This window comes from Trematomus bernacchii, unplaced genomic scaffold, assembly GCF_902827165.1.
Source record: "Trematomus bernacchii unplaced genomic scaffold, fTreBer1.1, whole genome shotgun sequence".
Lineage (NCBI taxonomy): Eukaryota > Metazoa > Chordata > Actinopteri > Perciformes > Nototheniidae > Trematomus > Trematomus bernacchii.
Genome location: NW_022987720.1, coordinates 6834499 through 6853445, shown reverse-complemented (window position 1 = coordinate 6853445; position 18947 = coordinate 6834499). Strand labels below are relative to the sequence as shown.

Here is an 18947-nt window from a genome sequence, read left to right as displayed (position 1 = left end):
GTTTGAAGGCAAACAAAAAGAGGAAATAACAGGTCAAATCAAGCAAATCCCCCTCTCAGATTCCACAGCAACCAGCAGAACATAAATACTGGCTGGTGATTTGATGAATCAGCTTTGTGATGGAATAAGAAATGCACAGTGCATTTCCTTAGCTGTGGATGAGTCCACTGACACCACTGACAATGCTCAGTTGCTGGTGTTTGTGAGTTTTTATGATGAGGCAAAGGGGGAGTTTGTTGAAGATGTGCTGGGCATGACGAACCTCAGTGGACACACAAGGGGGCGAGACATTTATAAAGCAATAATGGGAATGCTGAATGAAAGAGGGTGCAGCTGCCTTTATTCATAACTGTGCAGCTCTTACACTGCGACTCTGAGGGATCAAGCACAGACACAATAACAATGAAAACTGCTGCATACAGAGACTTTTTGTTTTTGCAACCTTGTGTTACGAATCTTGTTGCAATTGTTTAAAAGTTTGAATGACCGTAATAAACGGACCTTTGTCTTATTGAAACATTTTTTTTGGACCTTTAAGATTTGTATTTGCGTACCCCTGGGCTAGAATGTACCATTTTCCAACATGTAGATGTCAGATAAGCTACTCTGCCTTCCACATCATCTGTCTCTCACACACACCAAACACACACACACACACACACACACACACACACACACACACACACACACACACACACACACACACACACACACACACACACACACACACACACACACACACACACACACACACACACACACACACACACACACACACACACACACACACACACACACACACACTGCTGGCAATGATGTTGAGTGTTAGTCCAGCAGCTCCCTCTGCTGGCGGCACATGCAATTACAACAGACACATATACATTCCATAACACACACATACAGCTCTTAAAGCATATAATATATATCAGGCTACAGCCCATGTATATGTTATGATGTGAAGCACTATTTGGTTTCATGAAAAATATCAACTGTTTATTTGTAGATATCTACTAAAGCATACAAATAAAGTGTGTAATGTTAGCCTGTTACTTATATTATTGAGTGATATATATTATACACACTGTTCTGCTTTCTGCACTGGCCTCAGCAGCTGTTCTCACTGTAAATGTCGGCTCACAATTAAAGCAGTTGTATTAAAAACATACATAGCCTAATATCCAGAGGAGATGCGTTTATTGAGTAAACAAATGGTAAAGGGCAGAAAGTCTGCACAACCCACTGCACCACACGCCACGGTTACTGCTCCTCCAGACAGCCTCCGCGATAATCGATCCTCGACGAGCCTTTACAGACATTTATTTTCCTTCGAGGTGGCACGCCCACATCCGTTTCCGGGTCGCTGCCGGAGGACAGAGGAGTCCGGGACGCGAACATTTGAGAAATTACGAACAGCTCATTTCGGAGGACTCGCGCGCGTCTGCATGATGCCGGGACGACCAGCGACCCTCCCCGACAGGTGCTCGGACGCGAAGGCCCGCCCACAACTGCGTGCACGTCTGTGACCGCAGTTTTAATTTTCATTGTTTCTGTTCCTTGTGTAGGTTATTTTGTATGTGGTTTGTGTTTACTTTAAGGTTCATCTTCATGCTGATATCTTTAATCAAAGGGTTCATGTTCAGATCAAATACAATTCCAATTTTCTATACAATAGCTGTACATTATTGTAAATAATTTGACAAAACTTGACAGATTGTTTCTTCAAGCCAACAGATTTCAGGATTTATAAAAAGGTATATTCTATAGTTTATGGAGTTGTCAGTATCCCCTGTCTATCTTGTGCTGCTGGTCCAGAAGTGTCTGTTTCAGGCTCACTTTGGCATCTTCAAAATCTGGATTCATCTTCATCACACAGAATTTGAGTGATTATACTAAATGATTTACAAATAAACACCACTGCATATTTACAACTGTTACACATGCTGCTGTAACGAAAAAATGTCCAACTTGGGATCAATAAAGTATATCTTATCTTAAGACGATCGATGGCTACTGCCATATTTGGCGGCCTCGACAAGTGCATGTTTCAAGGCTTATCAATTAACAACAGGAGGGGTCACAGACATAAGACCAGCTGTTAAATAAAGCTCTTCTGACCTTAGCTGTCATGTGGGTATATATTAATACTGCCCATTATGGAACCAAGCAATTTTCACCAATTATATGTTTTAAATTTGAGTGTTTCCTGTCCCCTAAACCTCAAGGTATGTACACAGTTTAATACTGGCAACTTCTTATTATGGGAAATACGAAAACGTCTTTTAAAACTACAATTCCCAGTAGAGACGTGCCATAGAACATGTTGCGAAACACACAATAGCCAGCATGTGTAGTTCTGGGGAGGGGGGTGGTGGACGCATTCAAATCCAGTTTTGGATAATCTGCCGTGGTTCCATCCCATTTCAATGTGCTGTTTGACGCTCGGCGTAACCCTCGGCGCACTGCCACTCAAACATCCAATCACAGAGCTTGAGGACTATCACGGGGTTTGTCGGTTTTTTCAAGCAAAGCGGAGAGAATACTTACTTCCGTGTGTAAAATTCTCTAAAGCAACTATGAGCTGCTCCGACCCTCGGTCCTGACGGACTCCAACTTGTGTTTATTAATCAAACAAATAAATAAACACAAGGATAATTGTGTCTTATTGTTGAGTAAATAACAGTGTGTGGTTTAGAAAAGAATACAAAATTAGAAGGAAAAAACGATGAAACAATACAGATTTCAGTATTCTGAGCCCCTACTCTCCCCCTAACTGACGGCAACAAAAGTCCGACATTATTCAATTAAAATAAAGAAGTAAACACAATAAGTGTGGCTTGATATTGAGTTAGAAAAAGGTTGATAAACGCTGTGAGAATGGATCTGCGGAGAGCATTTCGCCGCGATCCCAACTCGTCTATTACCAACGTTCAGGGAGCTCTATGCAAGTCAATGGGACTCCCTGATAGTTGAAACTCGACGCTAAAGGGGCCCCCCCTTGCGTTGGAAAGTGACGACAGGGACCCTGACATAACGTCAACATAGGCCGAGTTGGGAGTGAGAATGTGTTGAATAAACACCAGTGTGCCAGCAAAGCTCATCCAGCTCAATTTAGCCCGAATTAGGAGGTTTCAGAGGGGGTAGGGAATTATCCCACCCTTGTATACAAGTCCTAGACCGGTGCCTGATGACTGTCCAAGAGCGATAACTATCTTCTCCCCTTGCGACAACCACTACTCTAGTGGCACTATGCCCCCCCCGATCAGGAGCGCATATACTTTTTATTCGCTACCCTTTCTCTCCAACTACAAAGCCAGTTAAATGTAGTCCCCGTACGGACCAGCCTATACACCTGCTATCGAGTTCATTACAACGATGAAACACAGTCTTGCTCTACACTCGCATGCCACTGCCCACCCGTGATCAATTAGCCTATAATTTTATGTGTGCACCCCTGACCGGCACCAGTCCCTCCAGCAAATAGGGGACTGTGGCGCATCAGGAAATACACGCACCTCGCGCTGCCCCGTTTTACCAGCACGTAGAAAACGGTCACAAACAACGAGTGTGCATTTGGACCACTCTCCTTTTTAATAGAGATGGCGGTGGCGTGAGTTAAAGCCGTAGGCACTGACTATGACTTTCTCCCTCTCAGTTCGCACTCCACCAGCAAAACAGATACAGGGAGGTATTTACACACCAGCGACGTGCAGTCAGTGGAGGCAGGGGAGGCAGAGCCTCACCTGTCATACTCCAATGTAACGGAAAAACAATTAAAGAAAAACTAAATAATAATAATAATAAAATGTCTCCACTGATCTTGTGTAAATGTGATTTCTGTATGATTCCAATCGCATTTTATAGTCAAAATCAGCAAATTTGCCGAGCTCCGCTACGGGAGCGATGAGAAGTGAGGCAGGGACGAGCACTGCCTCACGTAAGCCCACAGTAACTTGAGCGCGGGCACTAATTTAGCGCGGCCACTTATTTTGTGAGCGCGCTCAAGCCATTTACTGTGGGGTGAGGTGAGGCACAGATGAGCTCTGCCTCACTTCAGAATGCGTCAGCCCACAGAAACTGGCTGGAAAGCGGGCCCTAAGCGCATGCCTGTTCCCATCTCACTGTAGGTCACCAATGTAATGTTTGTAGATCCCTTTATTACATTTATCCTCGCCATCCATAGTCTCTAAATAACTTATTTCACGTATATATGATATTTAGGCTCGCTGGTCTCATCGTACAACGGCAATGAAAAAAGCACCAGGAGAGGCAGCCATAACCTCTGGCGCACGTGAGCCCACAGGTTCTTGTTGCTACTGTTATTCTACCGCAAACAACAAACTAGACTTTTGAAACTACAGGAAGATAAGGAGGACTTTTACAAAACAGTAATAGAGATTGTTGTCCAGAAGGATAGCATGGACTTATATTCATTTTCAAGTCAAGGTAAGACCACAACTGTAATGAAAATGGGATCTTACTTAGAAAGAACAATCCAATATTTAGATTTTGGGTATCCTTTTGTTGATCGGTCTGTTTAAAATTAATCATAGCATCAGACTAAAAAAGCTTTTGAAAATAACAGAATATTTCGATTAAGGTCAAAATAGGCTATAATATTTGTAAATCTGACTCTGAAAGAGTCAGTGCCTCACCAGCCATGAACCTCACCGCACGTCACTGTTACACACACCCCGCGCTGCAGCTGGAGCCGTGTTTAAAGAGGCGATAGTGGTGATATCTCTGGCTGCTTCTTCCTAACTGCTAGTGTTGGCCGCTGAAACCCCTACAATTTGGCGATTTGTTTAATACAAATCTTTACATTGCTTTCATACAGAAGTTCCACTTTACTGATGCCTTTCTTTAAGGTTTCTCCGAACATGAGCTGTGCATGCTTGTATGGCACATACGTCCCGAGCAGCATACAGAGAAAATCAGCCAGGACAAAGTCCCCAGACACTGATTCCCTGGGGTTACTAGCCCCAAATGTTCATTAACCTAAAACGAAACACAACCGCTCAGTTTCACAAGTAATTTTAGGATAACGTCAATCACAGATTCTGGTAAGGCAATGTCCAAATGTGGATTTGAAATTACACTCACTTATTTGTAGGGGAAACTTCTGAAGCAATTGGAGTTAGGACTCAGAGAGACACGAGGAGAGCTGGAGCTTTGATGGCAAACACTGACTGTTTATTTGGAGCTTCGGCCGGAGAATTCACAAGACATGTCAGGGGCCACGATCTGTCCACACGGTTGAGATGCCAGAATCAATTCTGAAGAACTCTACCCCAGACCCATGTATTTAGCTAGTTCAGAGAGAATAATCAACATTCTTCAATAGATAGACTAAACAGCTGAGGACACTGAATCACATTTGTTGTCGCTTATGGCTTGGGTGATCTACACCCCGAGAAGGATGTGTTCCAGGTGTCCCACAACAATAACTATCTGACAGAGAGTTGCCCGGTCATAAACTGGCAACATCAACAATATGCTAGGGCAGCCCCTCCTTATGGGAGATAACGGCTGCTCAAGGTTGGTCAGCTGCGTCAGAGGGCGAAGGAGGACATGCAGGGCAAATTATTCCCCAACAATGACAATATTCATATAAAAGGCAATTGAATTCTAGAAAGAGGTGTGTATCCTTCTCGTCTAGTTATGTTGTACAATGCTGCATTGATTTGGGGTCAATAGGTCACATTATATGGAAGCCATTTGTTGAAAGATTTGTTTTATATTCATATAAAAAATAAGAGGGACTAAAATCCACCAGAAAGGGGTGCAGACGGTCTGTGGACCTAAATGAATGTCAATCCAATATCCAACCTAAATATTGTAGTGATCACTGATTAATACACTGGGTTACATAATCCAATCATGGAACTACAGGTTGGGGGTATTGTTTCCGCACGGACACATATGTTGACGGTACCTACTGTGTACCTACTGTAGCCTCGTCTCAATACCCCTCCTCGACTCCTCCTTTCCCTCACTCGCGTCCCTTCCTTGCGTCTTAGCTCCGCCTCCGTAAGATGCGAGCGAGAGACACGAGGAGGTGACGCGAGGAGAGAGGAGTCCTCAGGTATTAATTGGGATGTCCTCGTTCACTCAAACGTCACTCTTAAACGACGTCTGTTAATGATGACATGTGCACAGCTGTATCCCCTCTCATTGGGTTTAACTGAATAACCCCTTAGAACCGGCCCATTTGTTGTTAAATATGTATTTAAATGATGAATCTTTCTCTTTTTAGTCAAGGAATTCAATGTATGATGGTTGGCCCTGCTTTTGTGTTCCGTTTTGGTGTAAAATGTACATTTCAATAAAATTATAATTATAATAATGTGAAAGCCTTTACTCTGAAAATGTGTGCCCTGTAGATCCCCACATTCACCACAAACACACATTCAGGACTGTGAATTTTAAATAATTTAACTCCTGAATATCTTAACACAAAACAAAACAAATAATTGTTATTTATCAAGATCTAGCCATTTATGAAATAACTTTCTTAATAGCTATGTTTTAGTGATGTTCAAGATCATTAAACATGACTTAAATTGTTAGTATAACCTTAAGAAATGAATTGCACATAATAATTCCCACGGAGCTGTGAGCACTTATACATTTATGTGACGCTTTTCCACTCATTCTTCCAGTTCTCCGTTTTCCTCTCTTGAAATCGACCAGCTGTGAAGGTGGGGGCGGGGCTTTTATACGTGAGTAGTGAAAACACTTCCGCGTAGTCTGCTCTTGTGTATCCTCCCTTTCGTCTCCTCCCGCACCCCTCCTCCCTCACCCCTCCTCGACTCCTCCGTGTGCATTTCAGCTATTGGGACGTCCTTCAAAATGGCGTGTCTTGATCGATTTCCGGGTCAAGTCCCGGAGGAGGGGAAGAGAGGAGTCGAGGAGGGGTATTGAGACGAGCCTCAAGTGTCCTCCCTTTCACTTTCTCTTCTCTTCCCGGGCTGCGACCCGACAGCATGTCAATTTCTGCTGCTCAATAAAGTGAGATTTGCACCTTCGATGCACCGCCTCCGACTCCCTTCTCTCGGCACTACATTGGTGACCCTGACATAAGTCTCGCGAAGGTTCCGAGACTGAACCGAACACGGCAAAAAACTCTTGTTTTTCTCGAAATGCCGGAGATTTTTGGAGACCTCCGTGGCTGCCACGTGCGCACAGACTGAGGCTCGGTGCACCCCACGGAATGGCTGAGGACGTCGCTCACCATTCCCGCTTCGTCTCGGCGCTGGAGGGCAGCAAGCCTTCCTGCTACGAGGAGACGATGCACGACCTGCTAGGTATGGAGGGACCCGACTTCTGCCTCGTGGAGCTGGTTCTTCGGGACATGCGGCTGCGTGTCCAGGCTGCGCTAGCTAACTTGGCTAGTGTTGAGCCCCGCGCTTTGGCTGAAGATGCTGGCCGGTTCCTCCTGGCCGCCCCGCGATTTACCCCTGAGGTGCTTGCCACTGCACGCTGCAGCACCTTCCCTGGTGGGGGCACGCCGCCTAGCAGAGGCTCCGGGGCCGCCGCCGACGACAGCGACTACCGGCCGTCGAGAACGGCTAGCCACGACTGCTAACAGCTAGCAGCTACCAACGGCTAACGGCAGCTAGCCACGACAGCTGGTGGCTAGCAGCTACCGACGGCTATCGACGACAGCTAGCAACAGCTAACGGCTAGCAGCTACCAGCAGCTATCGACATCCGTCTGTTTTTTTTGTGGTGCCGGAGAGGAGGTTCGATCACGTCTGGTCGGCCTCGTGTGGATCCTCTCGCATTTTCGCCCACCTGTTTTTGTTCGTGGACAGGACGACCCTTTGAGTTTTTTCTGGTGCCTGAGAGGAGGTTCGACCATGTCTGGTCGGCCTCGTGTGGACCCTCTCGCTTTTTCACCACCTCGACGGCGGTTTCGGACGTCACACATGCCTTCTTCGGCCCGTGGGTGGCGCGCTTCTGGACCCCGTCTCGCCTCGACTCTACGGTTTCGGACGTCGCCCATGTCTTCGTGGGTGGCGCGCTTCGGGACCCTGTCTGGCCTCTTCCTTCGCCTCGGCAGCGGCTTCGGACGTCGCCCGCGCCTTCTTCGGCCCGTGGGTGGCGCGCTCCCGGACCCTGCCTGGCCTCACCTCTAACCGCGGCTCACGGTTCGCCTCGACGGCGCCCCGTCTGGCCTCTCCCCTGTCCACGGCTCCCTCCTCCCGGGGACACGGCTCCTTCCTCCCGAGGACTTTGTGCCCGCCGCCGCTGTGCCTTCGCCTGCGGCCGGGCAGCGCTCCTCCCTGCTGGGGACCGCCGGGATATCCACGCCCGTCCCCACGTCGCAACACAGCGACCCTGCTTTCTGCGGCCCCCTGACGACGGCCCGTTCCGGCCCGCCCCCCACCCTCCGGTGGGGATGCCCTCGCCCTCGTTGGGGCCCCTACCCTCTCCTGCGGCCCCCTTCCGACGGCCCGTTCCATGGCCCGGCCCTCGCCGGCGGCCCCGCCCTCCTCGGCCCCTGTGGTGCTTCCTCCCGGACGCGAGGATTGTGTCCATGGTTGAATTCTGGGGGGACTTGTGTAGTGATCACTGATTAATACACTGGGTTACATAATCCAATCATGGAACTACAGGTTGGGGGTATTGTTTCCGCACGGACACATATGTTGACGGTACCTACTGTGTACCTACTGTGTGTCCTCCCTTTCACTTTCTCTTCTCTTCTCGGGCTGCGACCCGACAGCATGTCAATTTCTGCTGCTCAATAAAGTGAGATTTGCACCTTCGATGCACCGCCTCCGACTCCCTTCTCTCGGCACTACAATATACAATTATTTTGAAGCAGAGCAGAAGTCAATTATTCTGTTCCATCAGGCTTGAAAATAACAAGTTGCTCGCTCCTGTGTCATTGTGAACTTTCGACTAAAAGGGGTCTCTGCACCCTTACCTAGTCTATAGTGGATGAGTCCTCTGTTGTAGAAGGTGTCTCGTAGCTTCTGTCACTCTGTATCGCTAAAGAGAAGTCCTCCACTGCTTCACCAAAATCCACCCGGAGGTACTTTATCTGTCCGCGGTTGTTGTAAGCAGTGGCCAAATGACTGGCTTTACAATCCCTGTGGAAATATGACAGCGTTAAAGAAAGTCTCCGAAAATGACACCGAAGTGAAAGAAACATCAACGTTAGCTAACAGTTAGCTTTAGCCGGGGACACAGAATTGGACGGATAACAGAATAAGCTGTAACACTAAAACGACTACAGACTTGCTATACATCGCCAAAAAAGGAACAAACAGTACCTGGTCTGTAAGCAGGATGAGATAAACTTTGTGTACAGTAGTTCTGCACATTTGAAGTTCTGGTTTTTAAACTCAGAGTGAGCATTTTCAAGTATTTGAGGGTTGTCTTGCTCCATTGGCTGTGAATTCTGTTAAAGGGCCCATGTCATGCTTTTCCGGTTGTTACCCGTCCCCTTGTGTGTTATGAAGGTTTTTATGCATGTAAACGGTGTGCAGAGTCAAAACCCTCAAAGTACACCCTGTAGCGAGTAAAACTCTAACACAGAAAATACCTCCCCAAAACGCCTCGTTGGAGATACGTCACTGCCCATTTGAGTCTTCCATTTAGGTCATGCCGTACCCGGAACGAAATGGACCAATCCGGAAGAGCTATGGCCACACCCAGCGGCGCTGGCCGTACCCTCTGCCAGCCTAACATTTACTGTTGGAAGCTCTGGTTCAGTTCACAATCGATCCAGTCATGCCAATGCCAAGGACCTGTTTCCTGAAATGTGAGGAGAAATCTGAGCTGTTTGTCCTACCGACGGAAGAACCACGACGAAGTCAGTGGTTGAAATTTCTGTTTAACACTGTTCCTTCAGAGGTTCGAAGAACGTTACTGTGTGCGCGGCATTTCACAGACGAAAGCTTCCAAAACATTGCCCAGTTTGAGGCCGGATATAAACAGCATTTGAAACTGAAGGACGATGCTATTCCTAGTTTGTTTGGACCGTTTGGAGCAGGGGAAGATTCGGGTACACAACCTGTAAGTTTGCATTGTTATTTGTGTATTTATCAAACAAGGTATCTACCACGACTGTTTAAATGTGTAAACGTGTGTCGGACTGCTAAGCCATTGACACAGTGCTAACTGTGCTAACTAAGTTGCTAGCGTTTCCATATATCAACTCTAATATCAGCAGATGGCCTTACATACATGTATCTCATAGCAGGAGAATGTCTGCATTCACGCACGAAATACTCATAAACAGTACACTCCGGGTGATTTACCGTACGGTCAGTCGCAAAACGTAATTACATTATAGCTGGCGTTCCTAGCGTGTATGCTACCGAGCTAAACAACGGAGCTAGACATGAGTTTGCTGGGGAAAACATTGTTGTTATGCCAGCTACAATGAATGTAGCAGACTACCCGTATAAGATTGCAATTGTAAACATGTTCTTGATAGCCTAATATGAACCACTATCTGTTGTTCATAGTATAGTATAGTATAGTAGCCTATAGCATATTACACTGAACAACTAGCGAACGTAGGTTAGCATTGTAATCCAGCTGGCAAGCTGACGAACATAAAACAAAGTTTCAATAATATTTTGTGATTGGCACTTAATTTCGTTAGGAATGTCTCCCAAACAAGGTATCTACCACGACTGTTTAAATGTGTAAACGTGTGTCGGACTGCTAAGCCATTGACACAGTGCTAACTGTGCTAACTAAGTTGCTAGCGTTTCCATATATCAACTCTAATATCAGCAGATGGCCTTACATACATGTATCTCATAGCAGGAGAATGTCTGCATTCATACACGAAATACTCATAGACAGTATACTCCGGGTGATTTACCGTACAGTCAGTACATTATAGTTGGCGTTCCTGGCGTGTATGCTACCAAGCTACCGTTCATAGCGTGTATGCTACATAGCTAAACAACTAGGCTACCTAGAGCTAGACATGCTAGGGAAAACATTGTTTTCATGCCAACTACAATGAATGACCGAACGTAGCAGACTACCCGTATAAGATTGCAATTGTAAACATGTTCTTGCTAGCCTAGACCAGCGCCATATAGAGAGATCTATCTATATGGCGCTGGCCTAGACTAGCTGTTGTTCATAGTAGATTGGCATATTACACTGAACAACTAGCAAACGTAGGTTAGCATATTAGCTGGCAAGCTAACTGTGTTGATTAGATAGATTAGATAGATACACACTCCTACAACTACTAACGAATCTAAAACAACTAAGTTTCTCTAATATTTTGTGATTTGCATTTGATTTCGTCCAGCAAGATCAGGAAACTCCTGGCGTATCTGGCGGACAACACACACACTGGATGACCCACTCTGATGCCTCATCCTAAAAAGCCCCGGAAGCCGCTTACAAAGCTGCGATAGGCAAGATGCCGAAAACGCCTATAAGGGGAGGAATGGATGATGGTGTATATATGTATATTTACGCATGTTCATTTTGTACATTTCTAAAAATAAAGTTTGATGGAAATACTTAGGCCTATCCTTTCTACCCTGAATTATTTGCTCCTATAACATATTCATATATAGCAAACCATGATTTGATCTCATCGAACAGTAGTTGTTTATTACAGGTAAAAATAGCTTACTAACAGTTGTAGGTACAGTTCGGTTAGTTAGCGTATAAAATATACGGCTGTACCGAGGCCATAAGACTGTTGTTCCGCTGAGAGCGAGCCGAAAAAGGCACGGTTAGACATGGGCGGAGCCTCTCTGGTGGTTGACTAATCAGAACAGAGTGGCCGAGCTGACCAATCGGAGCACACTAGGCTCACAGGGAGGGGGGGCAAGAGCTCCAACGAGCCGTTTAGTGGAGAGTGTGAATACACATACTTTACAGAGATGCTGTATGCTAAACCAATGTGAGTTTGGAAAATTGTACAGTATAAATCTATTTTAGTATACCTCAACAATGGAATTATGATCAGTGGAAATGGCCATGACATGGGCCCTTTAAGGTTTGTTGTGTTTCCTAAAGGCGGAAGTGACGACACGCAAAAAAACGTCCAATCACGTTTTAGTGCGTCTCAAGTAGGCGGGGCTTATCAATGGGGAAATAATAACTTTAGAATGTATTTCATTTTGAGTTGTTTATTATTTCTACATATGTTGATGCTTCTCTGCATTTTCTTGGAGTAATGATGGTGCTGGTTGACACAGAACCTGCTTTTACTAATATGTCACTTAAAAATTGACCACAGAAGATGCAACACATTGATAACGACTATAAATGAGGCTTTTATTTATTTTTTATTTGTTTATTTTTTCAAAATACACAAGTCGTTATTGTCATCCATCAATATAAAAGGCAGTACAGTACATTCATAAAACGGTGTTCCCCTGGTCCTGGTGCCAAACAATGAACAAATGTACATAAGGTGCAAACGACAAAATGTAAACACTTGTAGAAAATATTCAGAGGTTAGACAGAATAATTGCCCCAGAGGAGATTTGCCTTTGGCGTGTCGAGTCGGTGCTTCTTCGCTCTGCAAAACAAGTAAAGATTACCAGCTGCACATCCAGATCGACTACATTTATTCAGACTCGATCACTTACCCCTTTTTACACCTGCAGGTCTTGAGTAGCTCTGACCTGGAGGATGCACACACTGGCCTCTGCAGGAACCATCTGCCTGGCTGGTTGCGTCACAAATCACTGCATCACAGTGGACATAGATCTGTGGACAGACAGGATGATTTACTACACAGGGCTACATGCAGCAGTGGCCAAAAGACTCCAGATTTGGATGTACAAGTCTTACCTGGTCTTTCAGAACCTCATCATCTTTAGTGAAAGTGAACATCTTTACAGAGAAGCGCTTGATGTGGGACGGGACTAAAACTCTGGAGTCACTCACAACGGGATAGAAAATTGTTGCATAGCTGTCATCGCGATTCTCACAGCTAGTGAAGGAATTTGAACGTTAAAATAAAGCAGCCGTTAAATGAAATTAGAATGCTTTTTCGTGGATTATTAAGACCGTGTTTACACAACTCACTTCTGACCAAAGGTCTCAGTCGAGAACACGTAGTAGTTAGTTTTGCACAACATTACCTGTCCACAATGATGTCCCAGCTTGGCAGAGATGTCCTATCTTCATAAAGGGTTGCCCAACAGTTCTCAGCAATGAGTTCCAAGTAAGGGTCGGTAGAATGCATCAGCTCCACCTCAAAATACAGAGGCTGCCGCAGATATTTCACCACTGGATAATCCTCTGCTTGGTAGAAGAGCTCGTAGGATGGATCTGCAGGAGAAGAGTCCCGTTAGAGACAGGAGGCCTGGACATTTACAGTGTTTTGTATGCATGAACAAGATGTAGTAAAATTCCACCATGCCTTGGGCTAGCCTCATCTGCACCATCAGCTGCCCGGTGCCGATCTCTGCAGCGGGCTCATAGGTTCTTGGTTTAGCGCTGAAGGCAACAGTCTGAGTCTCATTGACCACATAGAAGCAGGAAATAGTTTGCCTATTAGGGGAAAAATAAAATGTATAAATGCATACATTGAAGGTGTTCATCTCCAATTATACAGAATCAAATATTTTACCTGTAATCAGGATCAACTGGTGATGTGTTGGCTGCTCCTTTGGCGTTGTTGTTAGACAGGCGGATCTCATTTTCATACATCATGTAGTTGTCAAAGAACTATTTAACAAAAGAAACGCATTAACATTTGACAAAAAACCCTTTTGATATTTAAATGTGATTCAAACTCACCGTTCTGGTGGTTCCACAGGTATCCACACTGAAGGAGAAATATGCAAAGCGATCGTCGCTGAACTGTGGTGTGCAGGACTGGTCCTTAAGCGTCAGCTGACTTGGCTTCAGATTACGAGTGGATTCAACCTTCACAGCCAAAGCGGTCATTGTGCCATTGGGGTGGCACTCTAGAGGAAGAAGCAGGCAATGTGTAAAGCAACAAAAATCCATCAATTAAAGCAGCAAATATACTTACATGTTGCATCTTACCAGTTGCTTTTAAGGGGAAGTAGCAAGCCAGATAGAGATCAGCAAGCACCCAGTCGTTTGCACGATCCAACAGAAGCAGGTCAATTCTGGATTTGACTGATTCTGCAGTGAGCAGCTGTGGAAAAGAAAGTAAAGTTAGCCAATGCAGAAGATCTATGGTGGAATTTTGTAGTTTTCACATACCTCGAAAACAGCATCCTTGGCAGTGTATGGCAGAATGAGGCTGAGGTGTGTGCCGTTCTCATATAAATTGTAGTCTTCAGCCATCTCAGCAGTCAGCTCTCGAGGTCCAACGATAGCCTTGAAATTAGAGCCGTGACTCCCGAACTTCACGCTGATGTAAAACTGGTTCTGGTCACAGGTGCCAGCCATGATGGGTAGCACTAAAGCAGCAAAACATGCATTATCCATTTGATTGTGTAGCTTTTACTCCAATATGTTTTATTTAATTTTAGAAAACATAATTTGCATAAAGATATTGTCAAAAGCAAATTCAATATGATCTCACCAACATCCTGCAGAGAGGCCTGCAGGTCGACAGGGAGAGCAAAAGGAGTTTCTTCAGGCAGGATGATCAACCCAAAGATCAGAGGGAGGAAGTAGGATGTCACCATGCGCTCAGGATTCTGCAACAAATGAAATAAAAGCTCAGCAACACTGAAAATATGCTGGTACAAAGTGATGTTTTGAATCTATAATGTCACATACATGTTTTAAGACAACATCGGCATCAAAGGGCACTTGAAGAGAGAAGATCTTGGAGCCATTAGCCAAGCTGTGTTCCTGGACTGTGAAGCCTTTGGCATTGCTCTCCTCAACAGTGAGGACCCCGGTGGAGAAGGTGATGTTCCTCAGCTCAACGTCATGGAGGAAGGTTCCCAAGAGAACGCTGAACACCCGAGTCTCTGGGACAGTGTCTGAGGAACAGAAAGTGGCAGGTTTACAAATTCTAAACCAGCCTGAACGTTGAGAACAATTGAGTAGTTGGCTTGAGTGCTACTTTAAAAACATTTTTTTTAAAAGGCGCTCTTTGTAAGCAAAAGTGGATTATACTGTACTTGGCTTTCTTGAATTCCTATCCAAACACACCATTTTGCAAAAACTGACCACTGAAACAGGCCTCGAGTGTTTTGTGTCAGACTTGTTGATCCAAAGCTAGGTAAAAGTCTAACCTCTTTTTTATACCCACTAGAAAATGTGACTTACCATCCTGGATTTGGGGAGATTGAGGCATCAGAGGGGTCATGATGGGGAACAAAACCTTGTATCTGGTATCATCTTGGGTGTCATCTGCCCTCCACAGTACCTCAAGCATGGGCTCCACGAAGTAGGTAATGTGGTACTGGTAATCTGGGGCATGGCTCTGCAATCATTCATGACATTTCAATAAAACATGCAAATGCACTAGTGACTCTTGCATTTCTAATCTAGAGATTTTCCCAACCTTGTAGTAACCATCAGGCGAGCCCAATGGGATCTCAACGACGATGTGGAAGTCTGTGGTGCTCAGTGTGTACCCCCGTGCGGCCATCTGAGATCTATCAAGCCTCTGCCCGTTGATGCCCATGTGCATTTCTGAGACTGTAATGCTGCCGTCCAACAGAGGAGTCACACGGCGAGGTACGTGCCAAGAGATCATATCCTCGGTGAAGAGGACGCCACCTGTTAATGACAAAATGGAGCTGTTGAGGTTAACTGTGCAACAATTAAGCTTACTGTGAAGGCAATATGTTGCTCAGGACTCACCTTTGGGACAAGCAGCTGCCAAGTTCACTACATTCAGACCCTGTGGTGCCATGTAGTAGGCGCTCACCCTGAAAACTTCCATGGGGACTCCAGCCACCTAAAGAGAGGAGGTTTAATATAAATATTAAATAATATATATATATATATATATATATATATATATATATATATATATATATATGGAGGGAAAGGAAAGAAACACTGTATAGGAGTGTGTTGCTTACATCCTCTGAATAAGTCTCTGCTGTATTGTACGGGCTTCGCATAACCAGACGACTAGAGGTAGTTTTGGCAGCGTAGCCGGCTTGTTCAGCCTCTTGCAGCACCATGGCCACTGGTTCTGGGGTGTAAAATGTCATCTTCCAGATACCTTGTGATGCACCAGAGGCCTACAGGAAAGAAAAAAATTATGAAATCCTCATTGATGTAGGGAGGAATTAAACTGTAGTATCTGAACGGTTTAATTCAACATACTTCAGGATTGGCGTTGAGCTTATCGTCTTTACCATCCCGAGTCTGACCCTTAGCTTCAGCATCAAGGTTAGCTATGTGGTGCGAAACCTAAAACAGAAAATGTTGGTTTTAGCATTTGTTTCCACACACAAGATAGTGGAACCATCAATGTACAGATGACCTACTTCCATGTAGTTCCTGTCGCAGAGGATCTCCATGGAGGCCCAGCGAGTGTAGCTGCAAGTCTGAGACACGTCATGACTGACCACGTCTGATGGATTCTCGCCGTACATCTGGAGTCTCAAACCAACGTCAAATGTAGCATCATCCTATAAATATAAAAAAAACTAAATTAAGTGAAACTCCCCAATATTTTTTGGTTCCAGCGTCTTTATCCTTGAAAATGTAATATCCTTGCCTTCAGGGACATATTTGAAGTCTAAATGGATATGTTTGTATGTAACAAATGAGTCAAGAAAGTACCTAGTAGAGGAATACAGTTTTGAGTAGAGCAGTGTTAATATTTTAGGAATGTACCAAACAAAAAGGGAAATGTACTTTGTGTCTTGTAAGGGTAAGGGGTTAAAAATAAATTCAGGGAGCAACCATGTGCTTGTTGAGCCATTAACTCATTACTTGAGACAGAATTAGCACATGTGGCCCCAACTAAACTTTATAGAAAATTACATTGGATGCTGCTAAACCACTTTAGCTCAAAACAAACCTTGTTGTCCACAAAGCAGCCCATCAGGGAGGTGTAGATTCTGGTGTTACCCCACGGGTCAGACTCCATGCTGTATCCACACTGAGCAGCCATGCTAGGTGTCAACAAAATGTGCTTGGTGCCATCTGAGGGGAGAAAATAAGCTTTGTCAGGGACCCCTTTCCTCAGTGACGAACCAATAGGCTCATTATTCAACCCAGTCTCACAGCATTTCGTGTTATTAGTGACGAAATTTATTTAATCTATTGATTCGTGTTCACCAACACGATTTTCACCTTTTTTTCGTGTCACACAGAACGATTTTAAATGCAATGTATTTCTATTGGTAGTATGTTTTGTGCCTGCAACACGTCTTTTTGTCCGGTCGGGTCTTGGAAGACCAGAAGCTGTGTGGTTCATAAAAACATGAGCCTAACCCTATCCCTTTGATTTTAAATTGTATAATGTCTGAGTTTTTTTGCCGTCAGTGAGGAAAAGAAATGGGGCTCAGAGCCTCAGAATACTGAAATCTGTATTTTATGTCATATTTTTTTCCTTCTAATTTGTTATTATTTGGTGCAGGCACGAAACATACTACCAATATAAATACATTGCTTCTAAAATCGTTCTGTGTCAGAATACTTAAATCTGTATATTTTTAAATGTCTTTTTCCTTCTAATTTGTTATTATTTACATTGCTTTTAAAATCGTTCTGTGTGACACGAAAAAAATGGCAAAATCGTGTTGGTGAACACGAATCAATAGATTAATTTCGTGACTATAACACGAAATGCCGTGAGACTGTGTTGCATTATTAGCAGTTTAAATACTTACCGATAGCCTCCACCTCAAGCTGGTTTCCCACTGCTAAAGCCTTGTCCAACGACAGTCTCATTACATTTGCGGCACAGTCAGACCTTAACCCACTGCCTGTTCAAAGAAAAGGCTTGTGAGGAGAATGTAAACAGACTGAACATGCTGTATAAAATGACTTAATGAGAATTGAAGCTTACTTGACTGCGAATGTAGCTTCACATTAGGCCTGGCTTTACCCAAGATGATAGCTGCAGCCATCCATAACAAACTTGAACACATACAACACATCATTTAGAGACAATTAAGTATACACATGGAAAGAAATCTACAAGAAATGTAACTTACATGTTCCCAAGCCTCAGCATGTTGCAGTTCGTAAGCAGCAAAACCCAAAACTAGAAGAATACAGCCAGTACCAGAGTGTGGCAATGTCCAGCACACCTTCCAACAAAAACACAAGTCTAAAATGAAGGGGACTGGATGATTAACTGAGACATCAGCAGCTGCTTTATATTCCACTTAACGACAAAGCACAGGTGAGGCTTGTTAAGGATTCTCCACACACACACACACACACACACACACACACACACACACACACACACACACACACACACACACACACACTCATACACACAGGGTGAGCTGATGTATGCCTAGTTTATTAAGAAGATATTGTAAAAACATGTGTATGGAAAGGAAAAACACACATTTTTCAGTAGTGTAAAAAAAGTATTTATTGTTCAGCAAAAGTATATAGATCTGTATTTGGTATTATAAATATATTACATTTTTATATTTCAAGAAGCAACAAAATAATCCACAATATAATAAATTAAACTTTTCCTTAAAACCACATGTGCTTTTGATTTTTCCTTTGCTACAGAGACTCATAATGACTGTAATCTAACACTTGATTATTGTTTGTATTTATTCTCAAACCTCCTTGCAAGATGATGCACTAACATTTATTAAAGACAGTAAAACCCGAGCTCATCGTTTCACCCGGGTCGATTAGTCTGCTCTGTCCAATTATGCAATGATATATGTTCATTTATGAGGCCATAACAATATTTTCCAACTGGAAGAGTGTTGAGTCCAGTGTTAATTTCGTCAACGAAAACTATGACGAAAAATGTTCGTCAACGACCTTTTTTACATGACTAAAACGAGACGATGACGAGCTAAAAATAGATTATTGATAACGAAAATTTGACGAAATGTATAT

General features: G+C 44.2%; 1 protein-coding gene across 1 annotated transcript; it reads right to left on the bottom strand.

The window, feature by feature from the left end:
• Positions 1–12258: 12258 nt before the first annotated feature.
• On the bottom strand, positions 12259–18191 carry LOC117492741. Its single transcript, XM_034143127.1, has 21 exons — positions 18065–18191; positions 17917–17987; positions 17738–17833; positions 16924–17048; positions 16385–16528; positions 16221–16307; positions 15971–16135; positions 15747–15843; positions 15445–15662; positions 15207–15363; positions 14709–14917; positions 14509–14626; positions 14184–14383; positions 14001–14115; positions 13749–13918; positions 13579–13676; positions 13369–13499; positions 13088–13277; positions 12795–12936; positions 12590–12710; positions 12259–12519 (listed from the first exon to the last, which is right to left on the bottom strand). Exons 1-21 carry the CDS (start codon positions 18082–18084, stop codon positions 12449–12451), a joined length of 2745 nt encoding a protein of 914 aa, XP_033999018.1. The 5' UTR covers positions 18085–18191; the 3' UTR covers positions 12259–12448.
• Positions 18192–18947: the final 756 nt, after the last annotated feature.

Bases quoted from the DNA above. Each gene is read 5' to 3' on its own strand.
- LOC117492741 (XM_034143127.1), bottom strand. From the start codon at position 18,084: ATGCTGAGGCTTGGGAACAT. The intron at 15,663-15,746 runs GTGAGTCCTGAG...TGTCATTAACAG, and splicing joins GGCAGCTGCTTGTCCCAAAG to GTGGCGTCCTCTTCACCGAG. The intron at 12,937-13,087 runs GTAATGTTGTGC...TTCCTTCACTAG, and splicing joins TGGGACATCATTGTGGACAG to CTGTGAGAATCGCGATGACA.